This window comes from Oncorhynchus kisutch, linkage group LG11 (assembly GCF_002021735.2).
Source record: "Oncorhynchus kisutch isolate 150728-3 linkage group LG11, Okis_V2, whole genome shotgun sequence".
NCBI lineage: Eukaryota > Metazoa > Chordata > Actinopteri > Salmoniformes > Salmonidae > Oncorhynchus > Oncorhynchus kisutch.
The window spans coordinates 42,890,045-42,915,813 of NC_034184.2; the positions used below are offsets into that span (position 1 = coordinate 42,890,045).

The 25,769-nt window shown below is 45.1% G+C and overlaps 1 protein-coding gene across 4 annotated transcripts in view; it reads right to left on the reverse strand.

The window, feature by feature from the left end:
* The window catches only part of LOC109899645 (protein quaking-like), a 110,448-nt gene extending 85,181 nt beyond the window's left edge, over positions 1-25,267 (reverse strand). The window contains exon 1 of one of the 4 annotated variants that reach the window (XR_004211634.1): positions 24,524-25,222. Coding sequence is in view for 3 of the 4 variants with exons in the window: in XM_031835829.1 (XP_031691689.1) it covers positions 24,524-24,665 (142 nt within the window). In the remaining variant the exon portion in view is untranslated. Of the gene's footprint in view, positions 1-24,523 lie in introns of all 4 variants that reach the window. The other 3 variants (XM_031835829.1, XM_031835828.1, XM_031835827.1) reach the window with 3 other exon arrangements.
* Positions 25,268-25,769: the final 502 nt, after the last annotated feature.

Consider the following 25,769-nt stretch of genomic DNA (forward strand, 5'->3'; position numbering starts at 1 on the left):
CCAGACATTTTGTTAAAGAGGGAAAGGAAACCAACTTTCGAGCATTGCAAAGAATTTCAAATCCAAGGGGCCTTGGGATGAAGCCTGGGGGTATTCCAAACCAAATGATCTTAGTAAATAGGGCTTGTCTGTTATGTACATAGATAACAATCATGTTTTTCTCCCACCCAGCCTCTGGCATGCCACTACTGCCTTTAAATCACATGAGATGGAGGGGGGCTGAAACATGAAGAAAGGCGATGCATTGGCTCCCTTTCAGCTTTTATTTTCTCCCTACCATGGACGCCACGCAGCACTGCTGTTTCAAGCTCTCAGATGAAATAGAGCTCAAGGCTGTATAAGAAGTCAACACCAGCTAATGCAAGTGGATGGGGAAATGTAGGGACAAAATATTTCTAAGTTCATTTAATGGATGATTTGAGGGAAACGATGTGATCTTATAAAAAGCATGCTGGGTAATTTAATTAAATTGTCAGATTAATATTTGACCGTGAGCAGATGTTTGTTGATGCTAGGAATGTCTTGATTTATGAGACATACATCGGTGTGAATGAATTGTGTGTGTATGTTTGGTTGTACTTTCTTTTGGTCAGTTCCTGAGTGTTGTCCAGTGGTCAGACTAGGCCACAGTCCTGAGGATGATTAAACTGTCACTGGTGATTTATGGACAGCGTTATTACAGCGTTTTAAACCAGTTTTTTTTTTGTGATTTGTCAGCTTTCTAAACCCCTCTGAATTCAATCAATTTCCTGCTATTGCCTGAAGGGCAACTCCTACTGCACTCCTGAGCACACAACGCTGCCACCTGCCTATGTGGACACACACACACTTTAGCTCGCACCCACAGACACACTTTAGCTCGCACCCACACCCACACACAGTGACTCATACAAATATACATTTAGTTCAAGAAGGTAACATTACATTTTCCTATTAAGGAACGGTGCCAATCTGACAAGGATATGATGACTTTTGAGATGCACATCCAAGTGATCCTGAGAGAGAGCGAGATGTAAGCTGAGTAACCCTACTCTGAATCAATACACCCAGATGAATTTACCCTCCAATTGAACACCATCTGCCACATATATCGGCAGCAATCAGCCTCAGCTTTCCTGAACATCACAAACTATTAGCCTATAGCCTCAGAACAAATGACTCTCACAGGCACAAGCTTTCATCCACAAACCCTTAACCATCTCACCGCATCAAACACCCTAAACAGTTGCTCGTTCAATAAACAGAATAAAGCTAAAATAATAAAATAATAAATAAATAAAGGGACCTGGTGAACGTCAAACTGAAACATCAACAGCTGCGAATGCCTCTGTTCAATTAGCAGCCTGGAGGACACACGCCAACTTGTACCAGGAGATTGATCCGATTACTGAAAAAGCAGCTGGTGAGTTTACCGTGCTTTAACTGACACTACGTGAGGCTTCTCAGCTGATCCCCAGTATGTGAGATCAGTTTATCAGATGCATGTGTGTGTGTGCGCGCGTGTATGCTTGTGCATGTGTGTGTGTGTGTGTCTGTAATCAGCTGGCGCCCTACACAGGTCGCGTTCTTCACAAGGTTGATACGATGTGATATCTCTGTCCTTTATGAGAAGGGCAGCAGACACACACACACACACACACATCCAGATAGGAGATAAAACAGAGACATGGAGAAAGGAAAATAAAGACAAAAAAGCCACACAAAAAAACAAGTGAGAGGAAGATGTGCATACAGAAAAGAGAAATAAAGGGAGAGACACTGAGACGGAGAGAAAACGATATACAGACAGAGAGAGACAGAGAGAAAACGAGATACAGACAGAGAGAAAACGAGATACAGACAGAAAGAAAACGAGATACAGACAGAGAGAAAACGAGATACAGACAGAGAGAAAACGAGATACAGGCAGAGAGAAAACGAGATACAGGCAGAGAGAAAACGAGATAGAGACAGAGAGAAAATGAGACAGAGAGAAAATGAGACAGAGAGAAAATGAGATAGAGACAGAGAGAAAATGAGACAGAGAGAAAATGAGACAGAGAGAAAATGAGATAGAGACAGAGAGAAAACGAGATAGAGACAGAGAGAAAATGAGACAGAGAGAAAATGAGACAGAGAGAAAATGAGATAGAGACAGAGAGAAAACGAGATACAGACAGAGAGAAAACAAGATACAGACAGAGAGAGACAGAGAGAAAACGAGATACAGACAGAGAGAGAGAGAGAGACAGAGAAAACGAGATACAGACAGAGAGAAAACGAGATACAGGCAGAGAGAGAGACAGAGAGAAAACGAGATACAGGCAGAGAGAAAACGAGATACAGGCAGAGAGAAAACGAGATACAGGCAGAGAGAAAACGAGATACAGGCAGAGAGAAAACGAGATACAGGCAGAGAGAAAACGAGATACAGGCAGAGCGAAAACGAGATACAGGCAGAGCGAAAACGAGATACAGGCAGAGCGAAAACGAGATACAGGCAGAGCGAAAACAAGATACAGACAGAGAGAGAGAGACAGAGAAAACGAGATACAGGCAGAGCGAAAACAAGATACAGACAGAGAGAGAGAGACAGAGAAAACGAGATACAGGCAGAGAGAGAGACAGAGAGAAAACGAGATACAGGCAGAGAGAAAACGAGATACAGGCAGAGAGAAAACGAGATACAGGCAGAGAGAAAACGAGATACAGACAGAGAGAAAATGAGATAGAGACAGAGAGAAAACGAGATAGAGACAGAGAGAAAACGAGATACAGACAGAGAGAAAACGAGATACAGACAGAGAGAAAAGAAGATACAGACAGAGAGAGAGAGAGAGAGAGAAAATGAGATACAGACAGAGAGAGAGAGAGAGAGAGAGAGACAGAGAAAACGAGATACAGACAGAGAGAAAACGAGATACAGGCAGAGAGAAAACGAGATACAGGCAGAGAGAAAATGAGATACAGACAGAGAGAAAATGAGATACAGACAGAGAGAAAACAAGATACAGAGAAAACGAGATACAGACAGAGAGAAAACGAGATACAGGCAGAGCGAAAACGAGATACAGACAGAGAGAAAACGAGATACAGACAGAGAGAAAACGAGATACAGACAGAGAGAAAACGAGATACAGACAGAGAGAAAACGAGATACAGACAGAGAGAAAACAAGATACAGACAGAGAGAGAGAGACAGAAAACGAGATACAGACAGAGAGAAAACGAGATACAGGCAGAGAGAGAGACAGAGAGAAAACGAGATACAGACAGAGAGAAAATGAGATAGACAGAGAGAAAACGAGATACAGACAGAGAGAAAACGAGATAAAGAGAGAGAGACAGAGAGAAAACGAGATACAGACAGAGAAAACGAGATAAAGAGAGAGAGACAGAGGGAAAATGAGATACAGACAGAGAGAGAGAGACAGAGAGAAAACGAGATACAGACAGAGCGAAAACGAGAGCACGAGATACAGACAGAGACAGAGAGAGTATCGCCCCGACACTCTTCTGTGTTGTAATTACGGGGCTCTGTGAGTGGCGACCACATCGAGAGTGAAGGTTCAGTCGGGGGGGGGGCGCTCAAACAGAGATGCCATCTGGAGCTGTGCTTTCTGCAGAATAATAATTCTCCTCCTTCCCACCCTTCGCTCCCTCCCTCTCTCTACCTGCTTTGTGTCCACCTACAGAGGTCTGATTGCAGCTAAATCAATCCAACACAAGTTGGACTTCAGCTCCAGCGGTATGTGATGATGGGGGGGACAAATAGGGAGATAAATCGCGGGGGTTCTGTTTCATTGGGGGACGAGGTGCCATATTTAGATGCCCTAACAGCGGGCAGCAGCTCATATCCCACTGCCGCTGTGGACTCTGGGGCCCGCTGGGCGCAAACCAGCTGTGCCCTAATGAGAAGCCTCCTGAAATCCCTCGCTCCGATTCTGCCGTCACACGCTCCGAAAATGAGCAGGGACACTCGAGCAGCGGAAATCCCTGTCACGAAGAAGAGAAGAGGAGGAGGAGGAGAAAGGAGGAAGAGAAAGGAGGGGGGAGGGATGCTTACTCTGCACTGCCTGCTCTGGCACATACCCACTTCAATTAGCTCAGTGTGGCGGAGTGGTGGAGCTAGCAGAGTCTAGTAGCAGACCCAGTGGAGTATTCCTGAAAGTGCCTGTACGCTGGTGCAGACGGCTGCCGTGCACGGTCTGATCAGGGAGACAGGGCTGACAGATCTCATCATCCACCCTGCTGCCTAATCACAGACAGCAGCGACTGCACACACACACACAGAGATGGATACACAAGCACGCACATACACACACACACACACACACACAATATCTACAGTAAAATAGCAAGGCTGGTGCCTGTGTGATACACTGTACTGTGATTAGGGCAGGAGCTCAGACAATTATTCCAGGCCAGCTTGTGTACCGGTATATGCGATATGCTCAGTGCATTCGTAAAGTATTCAGACCCCTTGACTTTTTCCACATTTGGATTCAATTGTTTTTTTTCCTTTCATCAATCTACACACAATGCCCCATAATGACAAAGCAAAAATAGTTTTTTAGAAAATGTTGGAAGTGGAAGAAGAAAAAAAAAAGAACTGAAATATTACATTTACATAAGAATGTATCAGACCATCAGACCAGAAGATCTTGTTTCTCATGGTCTGAGAGTCTAGGTGCCCTTTGTCAAACTCCAAGAAGGCTGTCAGGTACCTTTTACTGAGGAGTGACCACTCAACCATAAAGGCCTGATTTGTGGAGTGTTGCAGAGATGGTTGTCCTTCTGGAAGGTTCTCCCATCTCCACAAAGGAACTCTGGAACTCTGTCAGAGTGACCATCGGGTTCTTGGTCCCCTCCCTGACCAAGGACCTTCTCCCCTGATTGCTCAGTTTGGCTGGATGGTCAGCTCTAGGAAAAGTCTTGGTGGTTCCAAACATCGTCCATTTAAGAATGATGGAGGCCACTGTGTTCTTGGGGACCTTCAATGCTGCAGAAATGTTTTGGTACCTTTCCCTAGATCTGTGCCTCGATACAATCCTGTCTCGGAGCTCTACGGACAATTCCTTCGACCTCATGGCTTTGACATGCACTGTGAGATCTTATATAGACAGGTCTGTGCCTTTCCAAATCATGTCCAATCAATTGAATTTACCACAGGTGGACTCCAATCAAGTTAAAGAAACATCTCAAGGATGATCAATGGAAACAGGATGCACCTGAGCTCAATGTCAAGTCTCATAGCAAAGGGTCAGAATACTTACGTAAATAAGTTAAGTGTTTTTTATTTGTAATACATTTGCAAGAATTTGTACAAAAAAGAGAAGAAAAACAAATAATTAAAGAGCAGCAGTAAATAACAATAGCGGGGTTATATAGAGGGGGTACCGGTACAGAGTCCATGTGTCAATGTGCGGGGGCACCGGTGTTGAGGTATTTGTGATAATTATGTACATGCAGGTAAGGTTGTTAAAGTGGCTATGTAATAACAGAGATAATAACAGTGAGTAGCAGCAGCGTAGAAGGGGGGGGGGGGGGGTGCAAATAGTCTGGGTAGCCATTTGAATAGCTGTTCAGGAGTCTTATGGCTTGGGGGTAGAAGCGGTTTAGAAGCCTCTTGGACCTAGACTTGGTGCTCCGGTACCGCTTGCCGTGCGGTAGCAGAGAGAACAGCCTATGACTAGGGTGGCTGGAGTCTTTGACACCGCCTGGTATAGAGGCACTGGATGGCAGGAAGCTTGGCCCCGGCGATGTACTGGGCCGTACGCACTACCCTCTGTAGTGCCTTGCGGTCGGAGGCGGAGCATTTGCCATACCAGGCAGTGATGCAACCCGTCAGGATGCTCTCGATGGTGCAGCTGTAGAACCTTTTGAGAATCTGAGGATCCATGCCAAATCTTTTCAGTCTCCTGATGGCGAATAGGTTCTCTTAAAACCCCTTACTTACTTATTCCTGTGCCTGTCTCCCGAATCATTCATACCAACGTGACAGGTATACTGTACCAAGCTGCTTTTGAGCAGTTGCTGCATCAGGAGGTGCGAACACAAAGGAAATTATGATTATCAGTGGTGATGGCTAATGTGGGCCAGCAGAGAGGACTGTGCTGGGCTGAGCATGGAGGGAAGCATATGGACACAGCGGCACAGTGACGTGGATGCCCTATTACAGGGGCTGAGTCACTGGCTTACTGGTGCTCTTCCATGCCGTCCCTAGGAGGGGTGCATCACTTGAGTGGGTTGAGTCATTGACGTGATCTTCCTGTCTGGGTTGGCGCCCCCCCTGGGTTGTGCCGTGGCGGAGATCTGTGTGAGATATACCCGGCCTTGTCTCAGGATGGTAAGTTGGTGGTTGAAGATATTCCTCTAGTGGTGTGGGGGCTGTGCTTTGGCAAAGTGGGTGGGGTTATATCCTGCCTGTTTGGCCCTGTTCGGGGGTATCATCGGATGGGGCCACAGTGTCTCCTGACCCCTCCTGTCTCAGCCTCCAGTATTTATGCTACAGTAGTTTATGTGTCGGGGGGCTAGGGTCAGTCTGTTATATCTGGAGTATTTCTCCTGTCTTATCCGGTGTCCTGTGTGAATTTAAGTATGCTCTCTAATTCTCTTTCTTTCTTTCTTTCTCTCTCTCGGAGGACCTGAGCCCTAGGACCATGCCTCAAGACTACCTGGCATGATGACTCCTTGCTGTCCCCAGTCCACCTGGCCGTGCTGCTGCTCCAGTTTCAACTGTTCTGCCTGCGGCTTTGGGACCCTGACCTGTTCACCGGATGTGCTACCTGTCCCAGACCTGCTGTTTTCAACTCTCTAGAGACAGCAGGAGCGGTAGAGATACTCTTAATGATCGGCAATATGAAAAGCCAACTGACATTTACTCCTGAGGTGCTGACTTGTTGCACCCTCGACAACTACTGTGATTATTATTATTTGACCATGCTGGTCATTTATGAACATTTTAACATCTTGGCCATGTTCTGTTATAATTTCCACCCGGCACAGCCAGAAGAGGACTGGCCACCCCTCATAGCCTGGTTCCTCTCTAGGTTTCTTCCTAGGTTTTGGTCTTTCTAGGGATTTTTCCCCTGCCACCGTGCTTCTACACCTGCATTGCTTGCTGTTGGGGTTTTAGGCTGGGTTTCTGTACAGCACTTTGAGATATCAGCTGATGTAAGAAGGGCTATATAAATACATTTGTTTTGATTTGATGCCACATGCCCCGGAGCTGGCCTGACGGGCTCACTACCATCTCTCTACAGGCCTGGGCAAAAACAAACTGGAGGAAAGACACGCAGATAGACACTGAATTAGAGTGACACCTGAGCCATGGCCTGTTCATCCCACTACCATCTAGAAGGTGGAGACAGTACAGATGCATCAAAGCTGGGAATGAGAGACTGATAAACAGCTTCTATCTCCAGGCCATCAGACTGTTAAACAGTTACCACTAGCTGGCTTCTGTCCAGTACTCTACCCTGTACCTTAGACACTGTGACTAGCCGGCAACCACCCAGTACTCTACCCTGTACCTTAGACACTGTGGCTAGCCGGCTACCACCCAGTACCCTGCCCTGAACCTTAGCGACTGTGACTAGCCGGCAACCACCCACTACTCTACCCTGTACCTTAGACACTGTGACTAGCCGGCAACCACCCAGTACTCTACCCTGTACCTTAGAGACTGTGACTAGCCGGCAACCACCCAGTACTCTACCCTGTACCTTAGAGACTGTGACTAGCCGGCAACCACCCACTACTCTATCCTGTACCTTAGACACTGTGACTAGCCGGAAACCACCCAGTACTCTACCCTGTACCTTAGAGACTGTGACTAGCCGGCAACCACCCAGTACTCTACCCTGTACCTTAGAGACTGTGACTAGCCGGCAACCACCCACTACTCTACCCTGTACCTTAGAGACTGTGACTAGCCGGCAACCACCCAGTACTCTACCCTGTACCTTAGAGACTGTGACTAGCCGGCAACCACCCACTACTCTACCCTGTACCTTAGAGACTGTGACTAGCCGGCTACCACCCACTACTCTACCCTGTACCTTAGACACTGTGACTAGCCGGCAACCACCCACTACTCTACCCTGTACCTTAGACACTGTGACTAGCCGGCTACCACCCACTACTCTACCCTGTACCTTAGAGACTGTGACTAGCCGGCTACCACCCACTACTCTACCCTGTACCTTAGACACTGTGACTAGCCGGCTACCACCCACTACTCTACCCTGTACCTTAGACACTGTGACTAGCCGGCAACCACCCACTACTCTACCCTGTACCTTAGAGACTGTGACTAGCCGGCTACCACCCACTACTCTACCCTGTACCTTAGACACTGTGACTAGCCGGCTACCACCCACTACTCTACCCTGTACCTTAGACACTGTGACTAGCCGGCAACCACCCACTACTCTACCCTGTACCTTAGAGACTGTGACTAGCCGGCAACCACCCACTACTCTACCCTGTACCTTAGAGACTGTGACTAGCCGGCAACCACCCACTACTCTACCCTGTACCTTAGAGACTGTGACTAGCCGGCAACCACCCACTACTCTACCCTGTACCTTAGAGACTGTGACTAGCCGGCTACCACCCACTACTCTACCCTGTACCTTAGACACTGTGACTAGCCGGCTACCACCCACTACTCTACCCTGTACCTTAGAGACTGTGACTAGCCGGCTACCACCCACTACTCTACCCTGTACCTTAGAGACTGTGACTAGCCGGCAACCACCCAGTACTCTACCCTGTACCTTAGACACTGTGACTAGCCGGCTACCACCCACTACTCTACCCTGTACCTTAGAGACTGTGACTAGCCGGCAACCACCCACTACTCTACCCTGTACCTTAGAGACTGTGACTAGCCGGCTACCACCCACTACTCTACCCTGTACCTTAGAGACTGTGACTAGCCGGCTACCACCCACTACTCTACCCTGTACCTTAGAGACTGTGACTAGCCGGCTACCACCCACTACTCTACCCTGTACCTTAGAGACTGTGACTAGCCGGCAACCACCCAGTACTCTACCCTGTACCTTAGACACTGTGACTAGCCGGCTACCACCCACTACTCTACCCTGTACCTTAGAGACTGTGACTAGCCGGCTACCACCCACTACTCTACCCTGTACCTTAGAGACTGTGACTAGCCGGCAACCACCCAGTACTCTACCCTGTACCTTAGAGACTGTGACTAGCCGGCAACCACCCACTACTCTACCCTGTACCTTAGAGACTGTGACTAGCCGGCAACCACCCACTACTCTACCCTGTACCTTAGAGACTGTGACTAGCCGGCTACCACCCACTACTCTACCCTGTACCTTAGAGACTGTGACTAGCCGGCTACCACCCACTACTCTACCCTGTACCTTAGACACTGTGACTAGCCGGCTACCACCCACTACTCTACCCTGTACCTTAGAGACTGTGACTAGCCGGCTACCACCCACTACTCTACCCTGTACCTTAGAGACTGTGACTAGCCGGCAACCACCCACTACTCTACCCTGTACCTTAGAGACTGCTCCCATTGAACACTGGTCATTTGACTAATGTTTACATACTGTTTTACACACTTTATATGTATATACTGTATTCTAGTCATGGTTCATTCTATAGAACTACTGCTGTACACACCTGTTCTATTCACATACCGTCCGTACTGTCTATACACACACACAATTATTTATATTCATATTCCGGACTCTGACATTACAAAAGAAAGAAATGAATTAGCATTTTTATTTTATTATGTGTGTATTGTTTTATATTTCTAGGTATTACCGCACTGTTGGATCTAGAAACATAAGCATTTCACTGCACCTGCGATAAGATCTGCAAATCTGTGTATGCGACCAATAAACTAGGATTTGATTTGAGATACTGAGAGACACTGACATAGAGTAAGACACTGATGCTATGAGATACTGAGCTAATGTTAGACACTCAGAGACATTGAGCTAATGCGAGACGCTCAGAGACATTGAGCTAATGCGAGACGCTCAGAGACAATGATATAATGTGAGACGCTCAGAGACACTGGGATAATGTAAGACACTCAGAGAGACAATGAGATAATGTAAGACACTCAGATACATTGAGATAGATACATTGAGATAATGTAAGACACTCAGAGAGACACTGAGATAATGTAAGACTGAGATACTGAACAGGCCACATTTGGTTCATTTACAACTATGCTACAAGTGCAACTATTTACAATTATGCTGAAACGTGGTCAGATTTAGCCACACAGCGAAGGCAAATATACGAGATACAAACTGTGCTCAGTGATTTCTTTTCTGGATGAACACAGCAACATACTGATGAAACATTCCTGCGCTATTCTGCATGCTCTGGCTTAGACTGACATAATTGGGTTGGGCTGTCACGAGACATGCGGTTAAGGAGTTAATGGTTTAATGCTTGTTAATGAGTGGCAGCAGATATCACATGTTTTGAGGATGGGAGGTTGTGCGGAGGATCCGTCCGAATTATCGACAAACATTATCAGCTAGCTCTAAGAAAGAAAAATGCTTCAGAGTCCAAATAAAACGATTTAGTGTTGCATATCTGGACCAAAATAAAAAATTCAGGACCGAAATCACATGTTGTGAGCGGTATGAGAACAAATCCAAAAGAGATCATTTACACTTCTCAACCTCAATGTTCCAACTAAAGATAGGCCTACAGTATTTCAACGAATCTAACATCTTGCAGCCGAAATTTAAGACACTTATAATCAACCTTCAAAAGAGTAAAGAATAATCTCTCTCTCCTTTGAGCCCTTAGTGAGCTGAGATAATTGAGGTCAAGGATTGCTCATTTTTCACAGGCGGGTCTTGATGCTCTTTATCAGCATTAAACTAGGCGGTCTAATAGATGGTTCATTAGGTGGATACTTTTGAATGTCCTTTAGAGTGGACTTGGGCACCAGCCCAGAACATTTGAAAATCACCTCAGAAAAGTGGTGAGATTCAAATGAGAAAATAAGGAACCGCCAACCTCCTACCACACCTTGAACTTTGAGCTCTTGACAGAGGGAAAACACATCAATCTTTTAGATTCCCCAAGCAAACAACAATTCCAGAATGTGTTGAAGCGTTAACTTTGTGTCGAGAAGTGGAAGAAAAATAGCCCGTGCTCAAAAGAGGCTGACACAGAAGGCCTACAGTCTTGAAAGGTTGAAGCACTCACAGTCTTACAGCGCTGTTCTATATTGGCTTTTGAAATGAATTACAGCAGGGTAATTAACATCACAGTATCCGTACAGGTGGTCCAGTCGAACTTTTGCGCTTTGATTTGAAAAGCAAGGGTAGACCGCGAGCCATCATTTGACATAAGCTAAAGCAGACCCATAGCGCACGCAGGAGCACTTACTCAATCCCACACGCGACTCTGAGATGAAGATATCAACCCTAAACCTTTAGGATGTAATTTCCTCGAGAATTATTTGTTTACTTCAAACCATCTGAGGGGGAGCAGCGGGAGCAGCAAGAGCATGAGAAACCATGTAAGAGCAAAGTCTAGCGATAAAAATGAGGTTACACGTTGCCTGAGCATTTCAACTTTTTCACGTTTCAATAAATAGGTTTCATCCATTTTTCACATGCTCTTTTTCGTACCCCCCCCCCCCCCAACACACAGCCGTAATACTGTAATCCTGCGGATGACTTACTTACTCAACGTTCCGTGGTAGAAAGGGGTTTCAATTGCAGATAGTGCTTTTAAAATGAGAAATGTGAATGCATTATAGAAGAACACACGGATGTATTCTCGCATAATGCTGGTATCGCAGGGAGAACGGAATAATGATGCGCATTAATACAGAGCGCGGCTAGAGCCGCAGCGGTCTACACTACAGAATAGAGAGATTGATTGTCTCGTGAGATTGAGTTTTTAGTCTTGTGAAGGGATGACTAAACTAATAGCACGTTGACCCAGTGACCTTTGGCTTTTGTGGGTAGATCTCAGTCCAAGGTCTTAAGATCGGAGTGATCATTTATAGATCTTTCGTTAGTTTAAAAATATATATATTTCACCTTTTGTATGTCAACACTTTTAAGTTTGAATCGTTTGTTAAATGCAGTCGCTTTGAAGAGTCCTAAATCTAGGAGATATAAGAAAACACAGAACAAATATATCTACACAAAGTAGCAGTAAAATATTGACACATATACTCATGGGGTGGCAGGTAGCCTAGAGGTTAGATCGAATCCCCAAGCTGACAAGGTAAAATATCTGTCGTTCTGCCCCTGAGCAAGGCAGTTAACCCACTGCTCTCCGGATGCCTGAAGACGTGGATGCCGATTAAGGCAGAGACCCGCATCCCTCTGATTCAGAGATGTTGGGTTAAATGCAGAAGACACATTTCAGTTGAATACATTCCAGGGTTTTTCTTTATTTTACTATTTTCAACATTGTACAATAATAGTGAAGACATCAAAACTATGAAATAACACATATGGAATCATGTAGTAACCAAAAAAAGTGTTAAACATATTTAAGATTCTTCAAAGTAGCCACACTTTGCTTTGATGACAGCTTTGCACACTCTTGGCCTTCTCTCAACCAGCTTCATGAGGTAGTCACCCGGAATGCATTTCAATTTACACAAGGAAGGGGTGGTATACAGAAGAAGGCCCTATTTGGTAAAAGACCAAGTCCATATTATGGCAAGAACAACTCAAATAAGCAAAGAGAAATGACAGTCCATCATTACTTTAAGACATGAAGGTCAGTCAATCCGGAAAATGTCAAGAACTTTAACGTTTCTTCAAGTGCAGTCGCAAATACCATCAAGCACTATGATGCAACTGGCAGATACATCTCAACATCAACTGTTCAGAGGAGACTGTGTGAATCAGGCCTTCATGGTTTAATTGCTACAAAGAAACCACTACTAAAGGACACCAATGAAAAGAAGAGACTTGCTTGGGCCATGAAACACAAGCAATGGACATTAGACCAGTGGAAATCTGTCCTTTGGTCTGATGAGTCCAAATTTGAGATTTTTGGTTTCAACCGCCGTGTCATTGTGAGACGCAGAGGAGGTGTGATGGTGTGGGGGTGTTTTGCTGGTGATATGGTCTGTGCTTTATTTAGAATTCAAGGCACACTTAACCAGCATGGCTACCACATCATTCTGTATGATACACCATCCCATCTGGTTTGCACTTAGTGGGACTATCATTTGTTTTTCAAAAAGACAATGACCCAAAACACACCTCCAGGCTGTGTAAGGGCTACTTGACCAAGAAGGAGAGTGATGGAGTGCTGCATCAGATGACCTGGCCTCCACAATCACCCGACCTCAAACCATTTGAGATGGTTTGGGATGAGTTGGACCCCAGAGTGAAGGAAAAGCAGCCAACAAGTGCTCAGCATGTGTGGAAACTCCTTCAACACTGAAGGAAAAGCTGGTTGAGAGAATGCCAAGAGTGTGCAAAACTGTCACCAAGGCGAAGCGTGGCTACTTTGAAGAATATAAAATCTAAAATATATTCTGATTTGTTAAACACTATTTGGTTACTACAGGATTCCATATGTGTCATTTGATAGTTTTGATGTCTCCACTATTATTCTACAATGTAGAACATAATAAAAATAAAGAAAACCCCCTGAATGAGTAGGTGTGTCCAACCTTTTGACTGGTACTGTATATATATGATTTTTTACACATACAGTGCCTTTGGAAAGTATTCAGACCCCTTTACTTTTTCCACATTGTTACGTTACAGCCTTATTCTAAAAAAATAGACCTCAGCAATCTAACACAACACCCCATAATGACAAAGTGAAAACAGGTTTGTAGAAATGTTGGCAAATATATTAAAAATTCCTAATTTACATACTATTCAGACCCTTTGCTATGAGACTCGAAATTGAGGTCAGGTGCATCCTGTTTCCATTGATCATCCTTGAGATGTTTCTACAACTTGATTGGAGTCCACCTGTGGTAAATTCAATTGATTGGACATGATTTGGAAAGGCACAGACCTGTCTATATAAGGTCCTACAGTTGACACTGCATGTCAGAGCAGAAACCAAGCCATGAGGTCGAAGGAATTGTCCGTAGAGCTCCAAGACAGGATTGTGTTGAGACACAGATCTGGGGAAGGGTACCAAAAAATTTCTGCAGCATTGAAGGTCCCCAAGAACACAGTGGTCTCCATTCTTAAATGGAAGAAGTTTGGATCCATCAAGACTCTTCCTAGAGCCACCTGGCCAGCTCAGAGAGGTGACCCAGCTCAGAGAGGTGGCCAAGAACCCAATGGCCACTCTGACAGAGCTCTTGAGTTCCTCTGTGGAGATGGGAGAACCTTCCAGAAGGACAACCATCTCTGCAACACTCTACCAAATCTGGCCTTTATGGTTGAGTGGTCAGACGGAAGACACTCCTCAGTAAAAGGCACATGGCTGCCCACTTGGTGATTGCCTAAAGGCACCTAAAGACTCTCAGACCATGAAAAACAAGATTCTCTGGTCTGATGAAACCAAGATTGACCTCTTTGGCCTGAATGCCAAGCATCACATCTGGAGTAAACCTGGCACCATCCCTATGGTGAAGCATGTTGGTGGCAGCATCATGCTGTGGGGATGTTTTTGAGCAGCAGGGATAGAGGACAATATGAACGAAGCAAAGTACAGAGAGATCCTTGGTGAAAACCTGCTCCAGAGCGCTCAGTACCTCAGACTGGGGTGAAGGTTCACCTTCCAACAGGACAACGACCCTAAGAAAACAGCCAAGACAACGCAGGAGTGGCTTCGGAACAAGTCTCTGAATGTCCTTGAGTGGCCCAGCCAGAGCCCAGCCTTGAACCCGATTGAACATCTTTAGAGAGACCTGAAAATAGCTGTACACCTATGCTCCCCATCCAACCTGACAGACCTTGAGAGGATCTGCAGAGAAGAATGGTAGAAACTCCCCAAATACAAGTGTGCCAAGCTTGTAGCGTCATACCCAAGAAGACTCGATGCTGTAATCACTGCCAAAGGTGCTTCAACAAAGTACTGAGTAAAGGGTCTGAATACGTGATATTTAAAAATAAAATTAAAAAATGAGCAAAGATCTCCACAAATCTGTTTTTGCTTTATCATCATGGGGTATTGTGTGTAGATTGGTGAGGGGGGAAAAACGATTTCATCAAATTTAAAATAAAGCTGTAACGTAACATTGTGAAAAAAGTCAAGGGTCTGAATACTTTCCGAAGGCACTGCATCTAACCCCTTTTTTGGAGGAAGGCGCAAAACTACCGTCATACTTCCGTTTGTATTTTTAAACCGGTACCGGTTACCTTCAGACGAGTCATGTTACACTTGTGGGGGTCATAGAGGAGAACACCATTGTTTTTGTGAGAGTTTCCCCTTCTCAGTGGTCATAATAGCAGTAGTAGTGCGTGGGTAAAATAACTGGGGAAGCCAGCAACCTCTGTCCAGTGAAGTCCACAAAGCATATTGCATGTACAGTAACAGACAGTTCCATGACCTACAGTGTGGTCAAGCAACTAAACCACTATCGATTTAGAACCCCAGAGAGTTACCACAAGACGCAAAGAAAACATCACAATTTCAACATTGTCAAATCACCTCTGCTTAGTCTAATACAGTGACAACTAAAAGATACCAAAAACTACACTGCTCAAAAAAATAAAGGGAACACTTAAACAACACAATGTAACTCCAAGTCAATCACACTTCTGTGAAATCAAACTGTCCACTTAGGAAGCAACACTGATTGACAATAAATATCACATGCTGTTGTGCAAATGGAATAGACAACAGGTGGAAATTATAGGCATTTAGCAAGACACCCCCAATAAAGGAGTGGTTCTGCAGGTGATAACCACAGACCACTTCTCAGTTCCTATGCTTGCTGGCTGATGTTTTGGTCACTTTTGAATGCTGGCGGTGCTTTCACTCTAGTGGTAGCATGAGACGGAGTCTACAACCCACACAAGTGGCTCAGGTAGTGCAGCTCATCCAGGATGGCACATCAATGCGAGCTGTGGCAAGAAGGTTTGCTGTTTCTGTCAGCGTAGTGTCCAGTATGAGGGCCGAACGTCCACAGGTAGGGGTTGTGTTTCCAGCCCAACACCGTGCAGGACGTTTGGCATTTGCCAGAGAACACCAAGATTGGCAAATTTGCCACTGGCGCCCTGTGCTCTTCACAGATGAAAGCATGTTCACACTGAGCACATGTGACAGACGTGACAGTCTGGAGACGCCGTGGAGAACGTTCTGCTGCCTGCAACATCCTCCAGCATGATCGGTTTGGTGGTGGGTCAGTCATGGTGTGGGGTGGCATTTCTTTGGGGGCCTGCACAGCCCTCCATGTGCTCGTCAGAGGTAGCCTGACTGCCATTAGGTACCGAGTTGAGATCCTCAGACCCCTTGTGAGACCATATGCTGGTGCGGTTGGCCCTGGGTTCCTCCTAATGCAAGACAATGTGGTTGGAGTGTGTCAGCAGTTCCTGCAAGAGGAAGGCATTGATGCTATGGACTGGCACGCCCGTTCCCCAGACCTGAATCCAATTGAGCACATCTGGGACATCATGTCTCGCTCCATCCACCAACGCCACATTGCACCACAGACTGTCCAGGAGTTGGCGGATGCTTTATTCCAGGTCTGGGAGGAGATTCCTCAGGAGACCATCCGCCACCTCATCAGGAGCATGCCCAGGCATTGTAGGGAGGTCATACAGGCACATGGAGGCCACACACACTACTGAGCCTCATTTTGACTTGTTATAAGGACATTACATCAAAGTTGGATCAGCCTGTAGTGTGGTTTTCCACTTTAATGTTGAGTGTGACTCCAAATCCAGACCTCCATGGGTTGATACATTTGATTTCCATTGATAATTTGTGTGATTTTGTTGTCAGCACATTCAACTATGTAAATAAAAAAGTTTTTAATAAGAATATTTCATTCATTCAGATCTAGGATGTGTTATTTTAGTGTTCCCTTTATTTTTTTGAGCAGTGTATTTAGTCCCATCAACGTGAGCTAAATATGATATGGCTCTCCATGGTTATGATTTCTGTGTGTGTGTGTGTGTGTGCGTGCGCGTTCCTGCAAGTAGAAAACATGTTGACGCACCCTACTTGTAGGGAAATGCCAAACCCATCCTCCTCTCTTTCATGTTGAAGAAACGGTCTATCACTCTGTCATACAGTACATGCTTTCATGTTTTGTTGTCCTAGGCTACCTGGCTAAAATGCTTGCTCGCTAGCCTAACTTCCATTCATGGGCAATGTTAGCAAGTTAACATTAGCCTTCTACATCAAGCTAAATAAATATTGAACTTTCATCCTCTCAGGCCAGGGGCACAACAATGTATGAATTAATGGTTGGATCAGAATCGCTGTTATAATCATTGGCCGGATAATCATACGGAGAATGAAGTAAAACCACAAGTCCAAATCCCTCTCTCAATCCATGGCTAATTTAGTTAGGAAAGGTACAATTTTAACTAGCCGGCTAGCTAGCCACCGCAGGACAACAACCAAATGAAATGCAACAATTCAGGTTTTTCTGTAAATGACATATGCTGTCAATGGGATTTGATAGGAGTGACGCCAAATCCAAGATGGCTTCCCATGACACTTTTTTTGGGTGCTCCAGGACCCTTCACAGTTGAGCTCGCTCAGTTTAGCCCAACACCCATTTTTTATACGTTTTTTTTGTTACGGGAGGTCAGATGCTCGCCGGCTTCCCTTGCCTACAATGCTATGGGCGGCAACAATGTCATACTCGTTTGGACCAGACGGCATCAGATAGATGGCCTACACATAGAGAGACGGAGGGGAGCTGTTACGCTCGCTCGGATGCTTTCTCATGTGAGATACATTCAGCCTCTTGCGAATTAGAGGAAAACTATGAAACAGAGAGACGAAAGATGAATAATTGTGTGTTTAAAAAAAAACATCTTGGTCAATTTCATGGGGAAGCCTGGCTTCCCTTGGTAGCCATGAATACACACCACTGCATAATAGTTTTGTGAGCCAAACCGTTCGGACACTACAGATGTTTTCGCAAGGTGGTGGTGGTGGATTGAGACGCATCCAATGACAAAAAAAAAGGGATCTCTTAACTTAAACTGGTGCGTCAATCGACTCTAGGGGGTTTAAAGGGATGGGGGAAAGCCTCTATCACTTCACGTGACTGACCTGGTAGGGACCTGCCCTCGATCTATGATAGACTATGTATGATATTGGCTCTATCTGCCACAGCAGTCAGGTTGAGGTACTCTGGCTGTAATTCTAACCTCTTGATACAGACTGAATACAGAGGGTGTGACGTGCTTTTTAAACATGTACAAGGGGTGTCACAGGTTCTGACGCAAAAGCATAGACAACAACACACCGGATCGACTAACCGAGAAAATCACAAGCTTCGCCGTCTTTATCTCTAAGGTACCCTTTTCCCCACCCCTCCTAATGCTGCAGTGCACACCCTAAGTAAGAGACGGGAACAGTTACTCCACAACACAGGGACAGGATCTGAACACATTGAATTTGAGCCCCCCCCCCCAACCAGACCCTACTTCACTTCTGAAATGAATTAATTACTCCAATTATGTGATGAATAGAACCACTTGGTCTAATTGTGAGATGAGTTGGAAGGTTTCTCTGGTCTCTCTGGGACTCCTTGATGCTTGAGAGAGAGAAAAAGATAGAGAGAAAAAGAGAGAGAGAAAAAGAGAGAGAGAGAGAGAAAAAGAGAGAGAGAGAAAAAGAGAGAGAGAAAGAGAAAGAAAAGAGAGAGTGAAAAAGAGAGAGAAAAAGAGAGAGAGAAAAAGAGAGAGAAAAAGAGAGAGAGAGAAAAAGAGAGAGAGAAAGAGAGAGAGAGAAAGAGAGAAAAAGAGAGAGAGAGAGAGAGAAGAGAGAGAGAGAGAGAGAGAGAGAGAGAGAGAGAGAGAGAGAGAGAGAGAGAGAGAGAGAGAGAGAGAGAGAGAGAAAGAGAGAGAGAGAGAGAGAGAGAGAGAAAAAGAGAGAGAGAGAGAGAAAAAGAGAGAGAGAGAGAGAAAAAGCGAGAGAGAGAGAGAAAAAGAGAGAGAGAGAGAAAAAGAGAGAGAGAGAGAAAAAGAGAGAGAGAGAGAGAAAAGAGAGAGAGAGAGAGAGAGAGAGAGAGAGAGAGAGAGAGAGAAAAAGAGAGAAAAAGAGAGAAAAAGAGAGAGAGAGAGAGAGAAAAAAAGAGAGAGTGATAAGGCCAGACAGAGATAGAAGAGAGAAAGAGACCGTGAGTCGGAGGCCGACACACAGTCACAATATGACGAGACATAAGGAGACTACGCCTGAGCTCAACCTGCATCCTTCCACAACTTTTAATGGCAAAGAGGAGACCTTGGAATGATCCTCTGTGTTGTGTTGATTACCACTCCCTGACGGAGTCAGCTCCTGTCTCTCTGGGACGCCGAGTGCGTTTAACGACCCCCTGTTAGAGTCTTCTTCCTGTGTCACGCCAGTGAACCACTAACTATCCTGGGGAAGTAAACTTGTTTCTTGTGAACCGTCACTCTAGTGAAACATATGAACTCTTCAATGTGATTTCCCAGGATCGTTTCATGTGCTAGTGGTCAATATCAATAGAAAAGACAATAACAGCTAGCTAATAACTCCATGAAGATAAATGAGTTGTCAAACACTTTGGATACAGTTAATGTGGGCAATTAATTTTGGTTAAACAAAACATACAGTAGTGGCACCCAGTGGGGCGCGAAACACACACACACACACCTTAAAAGTTATTCATCATAAGCTCATTGGCCTTGCTCTCTCGCCGATCCTTCTTCTACTAATCTCTCCTCCCATCCTTTTGAGTGTGTATTGGGGCTGGGGCATATAGAGTAGAGTACCAGAGTACCTATAGCAGTGACTCAATTCATCACCTTTATTACAGAGCGGAGCAGCCCTGCATGGCTGGCTGCACTGACGGTCCATTGAGAGCATTCATCTGCACTAACAGCGGCATCAGTCTGCGCATCAGTACGCAGCTGTGTCGTCTGCTCTGGGCCACCGCGCCGACACATCACTCACAGATGACAGCTCAGGGCCGGGCTCAGTACTCAGATGAGGGGGCTCATCTCACATACCCAGTTATGACTGGGACAACTTTTACCTGAGTCATATGGTCACTGATACTTTCTGACCATGATCATCTAGACATGGTTCGGTAGTAATGTCACTGCAACTGACATACTGACTACAATCGCCTGCCCGGGACACACCTAGCTAGTATTATAAATAATCCAGGTGGTTCTGTGATGAGTTATCTTGCCGCACTTGAACGTCACTGGAGAAAAGCACAAACTAATAGCAAGTACACTAAGTACACACACACAATAGCCTTTTTCCTTGTGGGGACTGGCGAAATGCCCACACTTGTCCGAATTGTCCTTGTTTTACTATCCTTTTGAGCACTTCTGGTCCCCACAAGGATGGTAAGACACACACTCTCCCCATGCACACACACACTCTCCCCATGCACACACAATCTATTATCAGTTCTCAGTCACAGCCGTTGCACACAGGTGCACCAGGGTTATCAGACTACAAACGCATCCTCTGTGGGATGAGATATAGCCCTCCATCACCATCAGTGATGCGGCTGCGTTTCCATACTCATTTATCTCTTCTCATTCTTCACCGCAGACCACAGCAGGTCACAACAGAGGGGAGAAGAAAACGCCGACTTGGTGCGTCACGTATGATCAACGTTGCGGCCAAGCACAAGCTGTAGATGATATTTTATACGCCAGCCCTCTCCGACCCCCCCTCTCAGGAAAGTGGAATAACGCTGAGGTCTGCAAAATCCAGTGATTTAGCGTCGCTCGGCTGATACCAGCAGTGGAAAAGCACAGCTACAGACTGGCGCTATGAGGATATTGTATACTAGGTGAATTCACCCTGCCTATAACAAATCCGATTGTACACATTACCGCAGATGCATACGTGTAGCCAGATCACGCAAGCAATAATCCATCCCACTCTATTACAGTAACACTGCCCACTGGGCACACACTGGTCGAATCAACGTTGGCTCCGTGCCTTTTCAATGGAATTACGTTGAACCAACGTGTAATAGACGTTGAATTGACGTCTGTTCCCAGTGGTTGGCGTCACTCACTAATCCAGTCCGCATACAGTGAACGCACGTGGACCATAGGCTAAATCAATTGATGATTGGAATTATTATTGCCTACAAAAGGTCCTGCTGATCAAATAAAATGCACACATGCACCGGCACGCACGCGGGCACACACAGCTAAGGGGAATGGTGTGTGTGTGTGTGGGGGGGGGGGGGGGGGGGTGCTGAGTCAACTACACCTCAGCTACATGTCATTTGTGGTATTATTGGAGGTCAGAACTGAGTGTGCTAGTGGAAGTGAAACTAGGGTCTCAATCCGTCCCACCGTCTATCTGGCCAAAGGGTGCGTGCACTGACTCATAGATCTCTCTGTCTGTCTGCACATCACATCCCAGCATTTAGACAGACCTGGTTTATCAGCCGCATACAGAACAGACTAACAGGAAGACGCAAACTGACAGCAACGCTCACAAATGTATACTTGCGAATCCACTTGGACACACACACTCAAGTGCAGGCACGCACACTGAAAATGATCTGATTTGCGTGCTGTGTACTATTCGACTGAGTGATGAAGAGTTTCTGTAAATTGGCCATCCAATTAGTGCTGAGACCATAGGCACGCTTTTCTCAGTTCTAATAGTAGTGCCTAGTATTGAGCACAACAGCCATGCAGTGAAAGGGGAAGTGAAGGAGAGAGTTCAGTTCAGAATAGTGTACAGTGCATCGGAACTCTAATGTACTACGGGGGCTTTACATGTGCCATATTGTACTTCTTAAGCAGCTGTACTATCACACAATAACAATATTGTATGAGTCACTGTGTGTGTGTGTGTGTGTGTGTGTGTGTGTGTGTGTGTGTGTGTGTGTGTGTGTGTGTGTGTGTGTGTGTGTGTGTGTGTGTGTGTGTCTGTCTTTATGTATCCTATGGTCCCTGGGAATGTATTCCCGTTAGGCCTACGTTTCTCTTTCTTGTGCGTCCTGTGGAATAAATACAGAAATCTTTCCAGATGAGCGGGAGTGCTGGGCGAAGCGGAGGGATCGGCTTGCCTCACACACAGCTGCATTCCAGCACCACCCAAACCCTTCGCTCCTCACCCGCCCCTCACTCACACCAGCATGGCCTGCAGCTCCATCAGGCACCGATGCTTCAGACCGAAACCAGCGCGAAAAGCAGGAACTCGTGAGCGAGAGCGTCCGTGATTAACCCGGCCCACTAGACAAGTTAGACCCCTTCGAGAACACGTGGGCGGAGACCGTGGGGCCTCTCGTCTGAGCTGAGAATCAAATGGTTAAGAATGATGATTTGTGAACATATGACATGACAGATTGACAATTATATGCGGGGACATCCACTTTGGCTAAGTTGGGTGTGTTTCTCCTTCGCGGCCTAGCCCTGAATCAGCTGCAGTCTAACATAACCTTCCACTGACCACATGACAAACAGCAAAACTCTTTAGAAAGCACTTGTTTTGCACACACATGGTAAATTAGATTTGACTTGGGCGGTTAGACGTTGTTAAAGGTGTGTTAGAAACCTTACCTCTCACTAAAAATATCAATATTTCCTTCACCTGACAAGATGAGAGAAACACCTGGGTAATGTTCAGAACGAAAACAATTGGGAACGTTGCAGATAGGAATACCTCAAATAGAGCAGATTCCTTATTCCACATGTCAGAGATTCATGACTGTTCTAAAGAGCATATTTCTGTCTGAATGTACTAAAACGCTGTGTCCTGCTGAACGTGCCCCTGAAATAGGAGGCGGAGGTATAGGTCTACGGCAGGGGTCCCGTGATAGTTTAGTTTTGGTAAAAAAATACTGGTCAAAAATGATATAATTCAGCTAAAAATGTGTATAATTTATGAAAATCTGTTCCCAAATATTCCCGCAAATAAAAAAAGAGACATGTGATCGTTTCTTAATGTAATCAAGGTGTCACAATATTTTGGGGGGCTTAGTTGTGGTCAATTAATAATAACAACTATTATTTTCTGGCTCCCCGACCATTCGCTCTGATGAAAATTGGCCCGTGGCTGAATATAGTTGACTACCCCTGGTCTAGGGTCTAGGCATTGCACAATTCTACCGGTGGACATTACGCAGTCAATTGTCACGTTCCCCACAACCAATACTGTAGGATACAACCTAAATAAACTAATTCACTGGCATCTCATGCACGCCAAGAAAATCTCTTGAACTCACCAAAATATTTCTGAAATTGCTAGCATATAGCCCTATGTAGGCAACGCAAAGCAGGCTGCCATAGTGAGTGCGTATGCAATGCCTTGGGGTGAATAGAAAATCATAAAATTCTCATCTCAAAAAGAGGCTCATCACTTCAAATAAAACCTCACAGGGTCTAATGAAGCATTCAAAAGTGTGATATATATGAAATAGTTTAGTAGGCCTAAATAATTTAAAAAGTGAAAGGTAGCAGAATGTTGAGAGGAAATGGTACCCAAAGAGGTGGGCGATAAAATAAGATGAAGACTAAACCCGGTGGGAGCCCCCTGGCGCCTCATCCACCAAATTCCCAACAGTCTCTCTAGCACTCCAACTCACACACATTATTGCCTATCTATGTCAACTAGAATATACATTATTGAAGGACACACAATAAATAAACACGAAATGTAGACTAATAGCATGCGTTATATATATATATAACGCATATATAAGAATATTCTCTAATATTCTCAGGGGGAAATCGTGTTTCACTCTTCAATGCGCTGTAAGGATAACGGTGCAATTGGTTCCAATATTGGCTGTGTAGGACAAAGTATTAAACATTCATTTAAAAAACTATGTCTTCAATTTAGACAAATGTTAGACTTGTTCCTCCACCTTATGCATTGTGTATTACCTTGAAATAGAGTCCAAAAGCGATGTCTAGTTTAGGTTAACTCTAAAATAACTCTGAAGAATACGTGAATCACCAAACAGATTGTAATCTTTCTTTCTATTTAGGTCGGCTAGGGTTTCACCTTTTAATCGAATGTTTTATGTCAACACGAGTGGGATTAAAGCACGCAAGAATACAAGTACTGGTGTGCTCTTCGAGTGAAACGCCTGAAGGTTGGGAGGCTTGCATAAAACGAATGCAAACCAGGGTATTGGGAACTATTCAGAACTGTAGACTAGCCTACTGTTGTGTCTGCATGGATATAATGCTTCTTCCAATGATGACAACACGTCTCTGTAAAATACATTGCTTATGATTTCAGTCCACAGAGGCAAAAAATGCTCCCAACGTCGACCTATGTAAAAAGGAAGGGAGACAGCACGTTCACTATGAGAGAATACGTACGTGGGATCCATGCACACATACTGTGACATAAGCTACCACACATGTAATGTTACCTTAATTTAGGGTGCTTGTCTATTCACACACATTGATCCCAAATTTACCTTCATCAAGCAGCCGTTCGAGGTGGTTAAAAATTCCGCAGAAGTTGGGTAGGCTGCTCATCAGTTTCTTATCATTCATGAGCTGCATGAGATAGTCTGGGGTAGGCTTCGGTTTCTCCTTCGTTTCCATTTCCCCAACCATATTCCAAAAAATTAACTAAAATCAGCCCCAAACAGAACCAAGGATGGTACAAAATATATATATATACTGTATTTTGCTGGTAGGCTAAATGCGGTGAGCTGTTCTGTCTCCTGGTGTTGCGTTCAATTTCTTTACCCACTGCACTGCAATTCAACTCTGCCTGGTTGTATGCTTTTCTGAGGACAGGTGATAAAATAAAGAAAAAAGTCAACGAAAGGAAAAATAAAACAAAAATATGAAACGGCGGAGGTAGTTTTTTCTTTTTTTTAGTTGCCCTTCCTTATAGAAGTTATCGGAATGAATAATCTACTCCCGCTGTGTCCACTGCGCTTGATTTATCTTTTAAAACGATGTGTCTTCTGCTTTCTCCTACCGAGGTTCTTGAGGCTGTGAAAATGTCCCTTTCCCCGAGTTCCCCAGAGCTTTCTGCGTGTTGTTATTTGTGTCTGCACACTGAAAACGTCTGTCCCTCCTGTCTCTACTCTCGATAACAGAGCTTTTTCAATGAAGCTGGCATTCGGTCTCATGTAACCGTGTGGCTGTGCTTCGCCTGGGCTCGCTAGCCCGTCACATGACCACACTTCACAGCCGAGTTTCGCAGCGGAGAGCTGAGGCGCGCGCTCCGCCGGGACCGAGTGTGGAAGGAAAAATGCGTGTGCACATATTTACACAAAGCTAAACTAATTTCCTGCAACTCTACACATTTTACCACGAGGCTGAGAGAAAAAATACACATTTTCAAGCAAAATAAAGCTTAAATATAGGTGCGTTGACTGTGATAAATGCACTCTATTATGACCTGTCTTGTTTTCTAGATGAATAAATGAAATAGGCAGTGGCATGGTGCATATAGCCATGGAAGCACAGTGACATACAGTATGCCTTAATGCAGTCATATTCGTGGCTTATTGGGGTGTGGTTTTTAGTTCGTTTTTTAGGCAACCCATCCTGTGAGAGTGAATGTCATTCCTGTTCATCTGTTCTGTTATATTTAATCAAATCTGACTAACTCACTGCTCGCTATGAATTCTATCTGATGGTGTTTAGGTAAAAAGACAAATAATATCTCAATCTGATTGGGTGGGCTTGGTTCCCCAGTGGGTG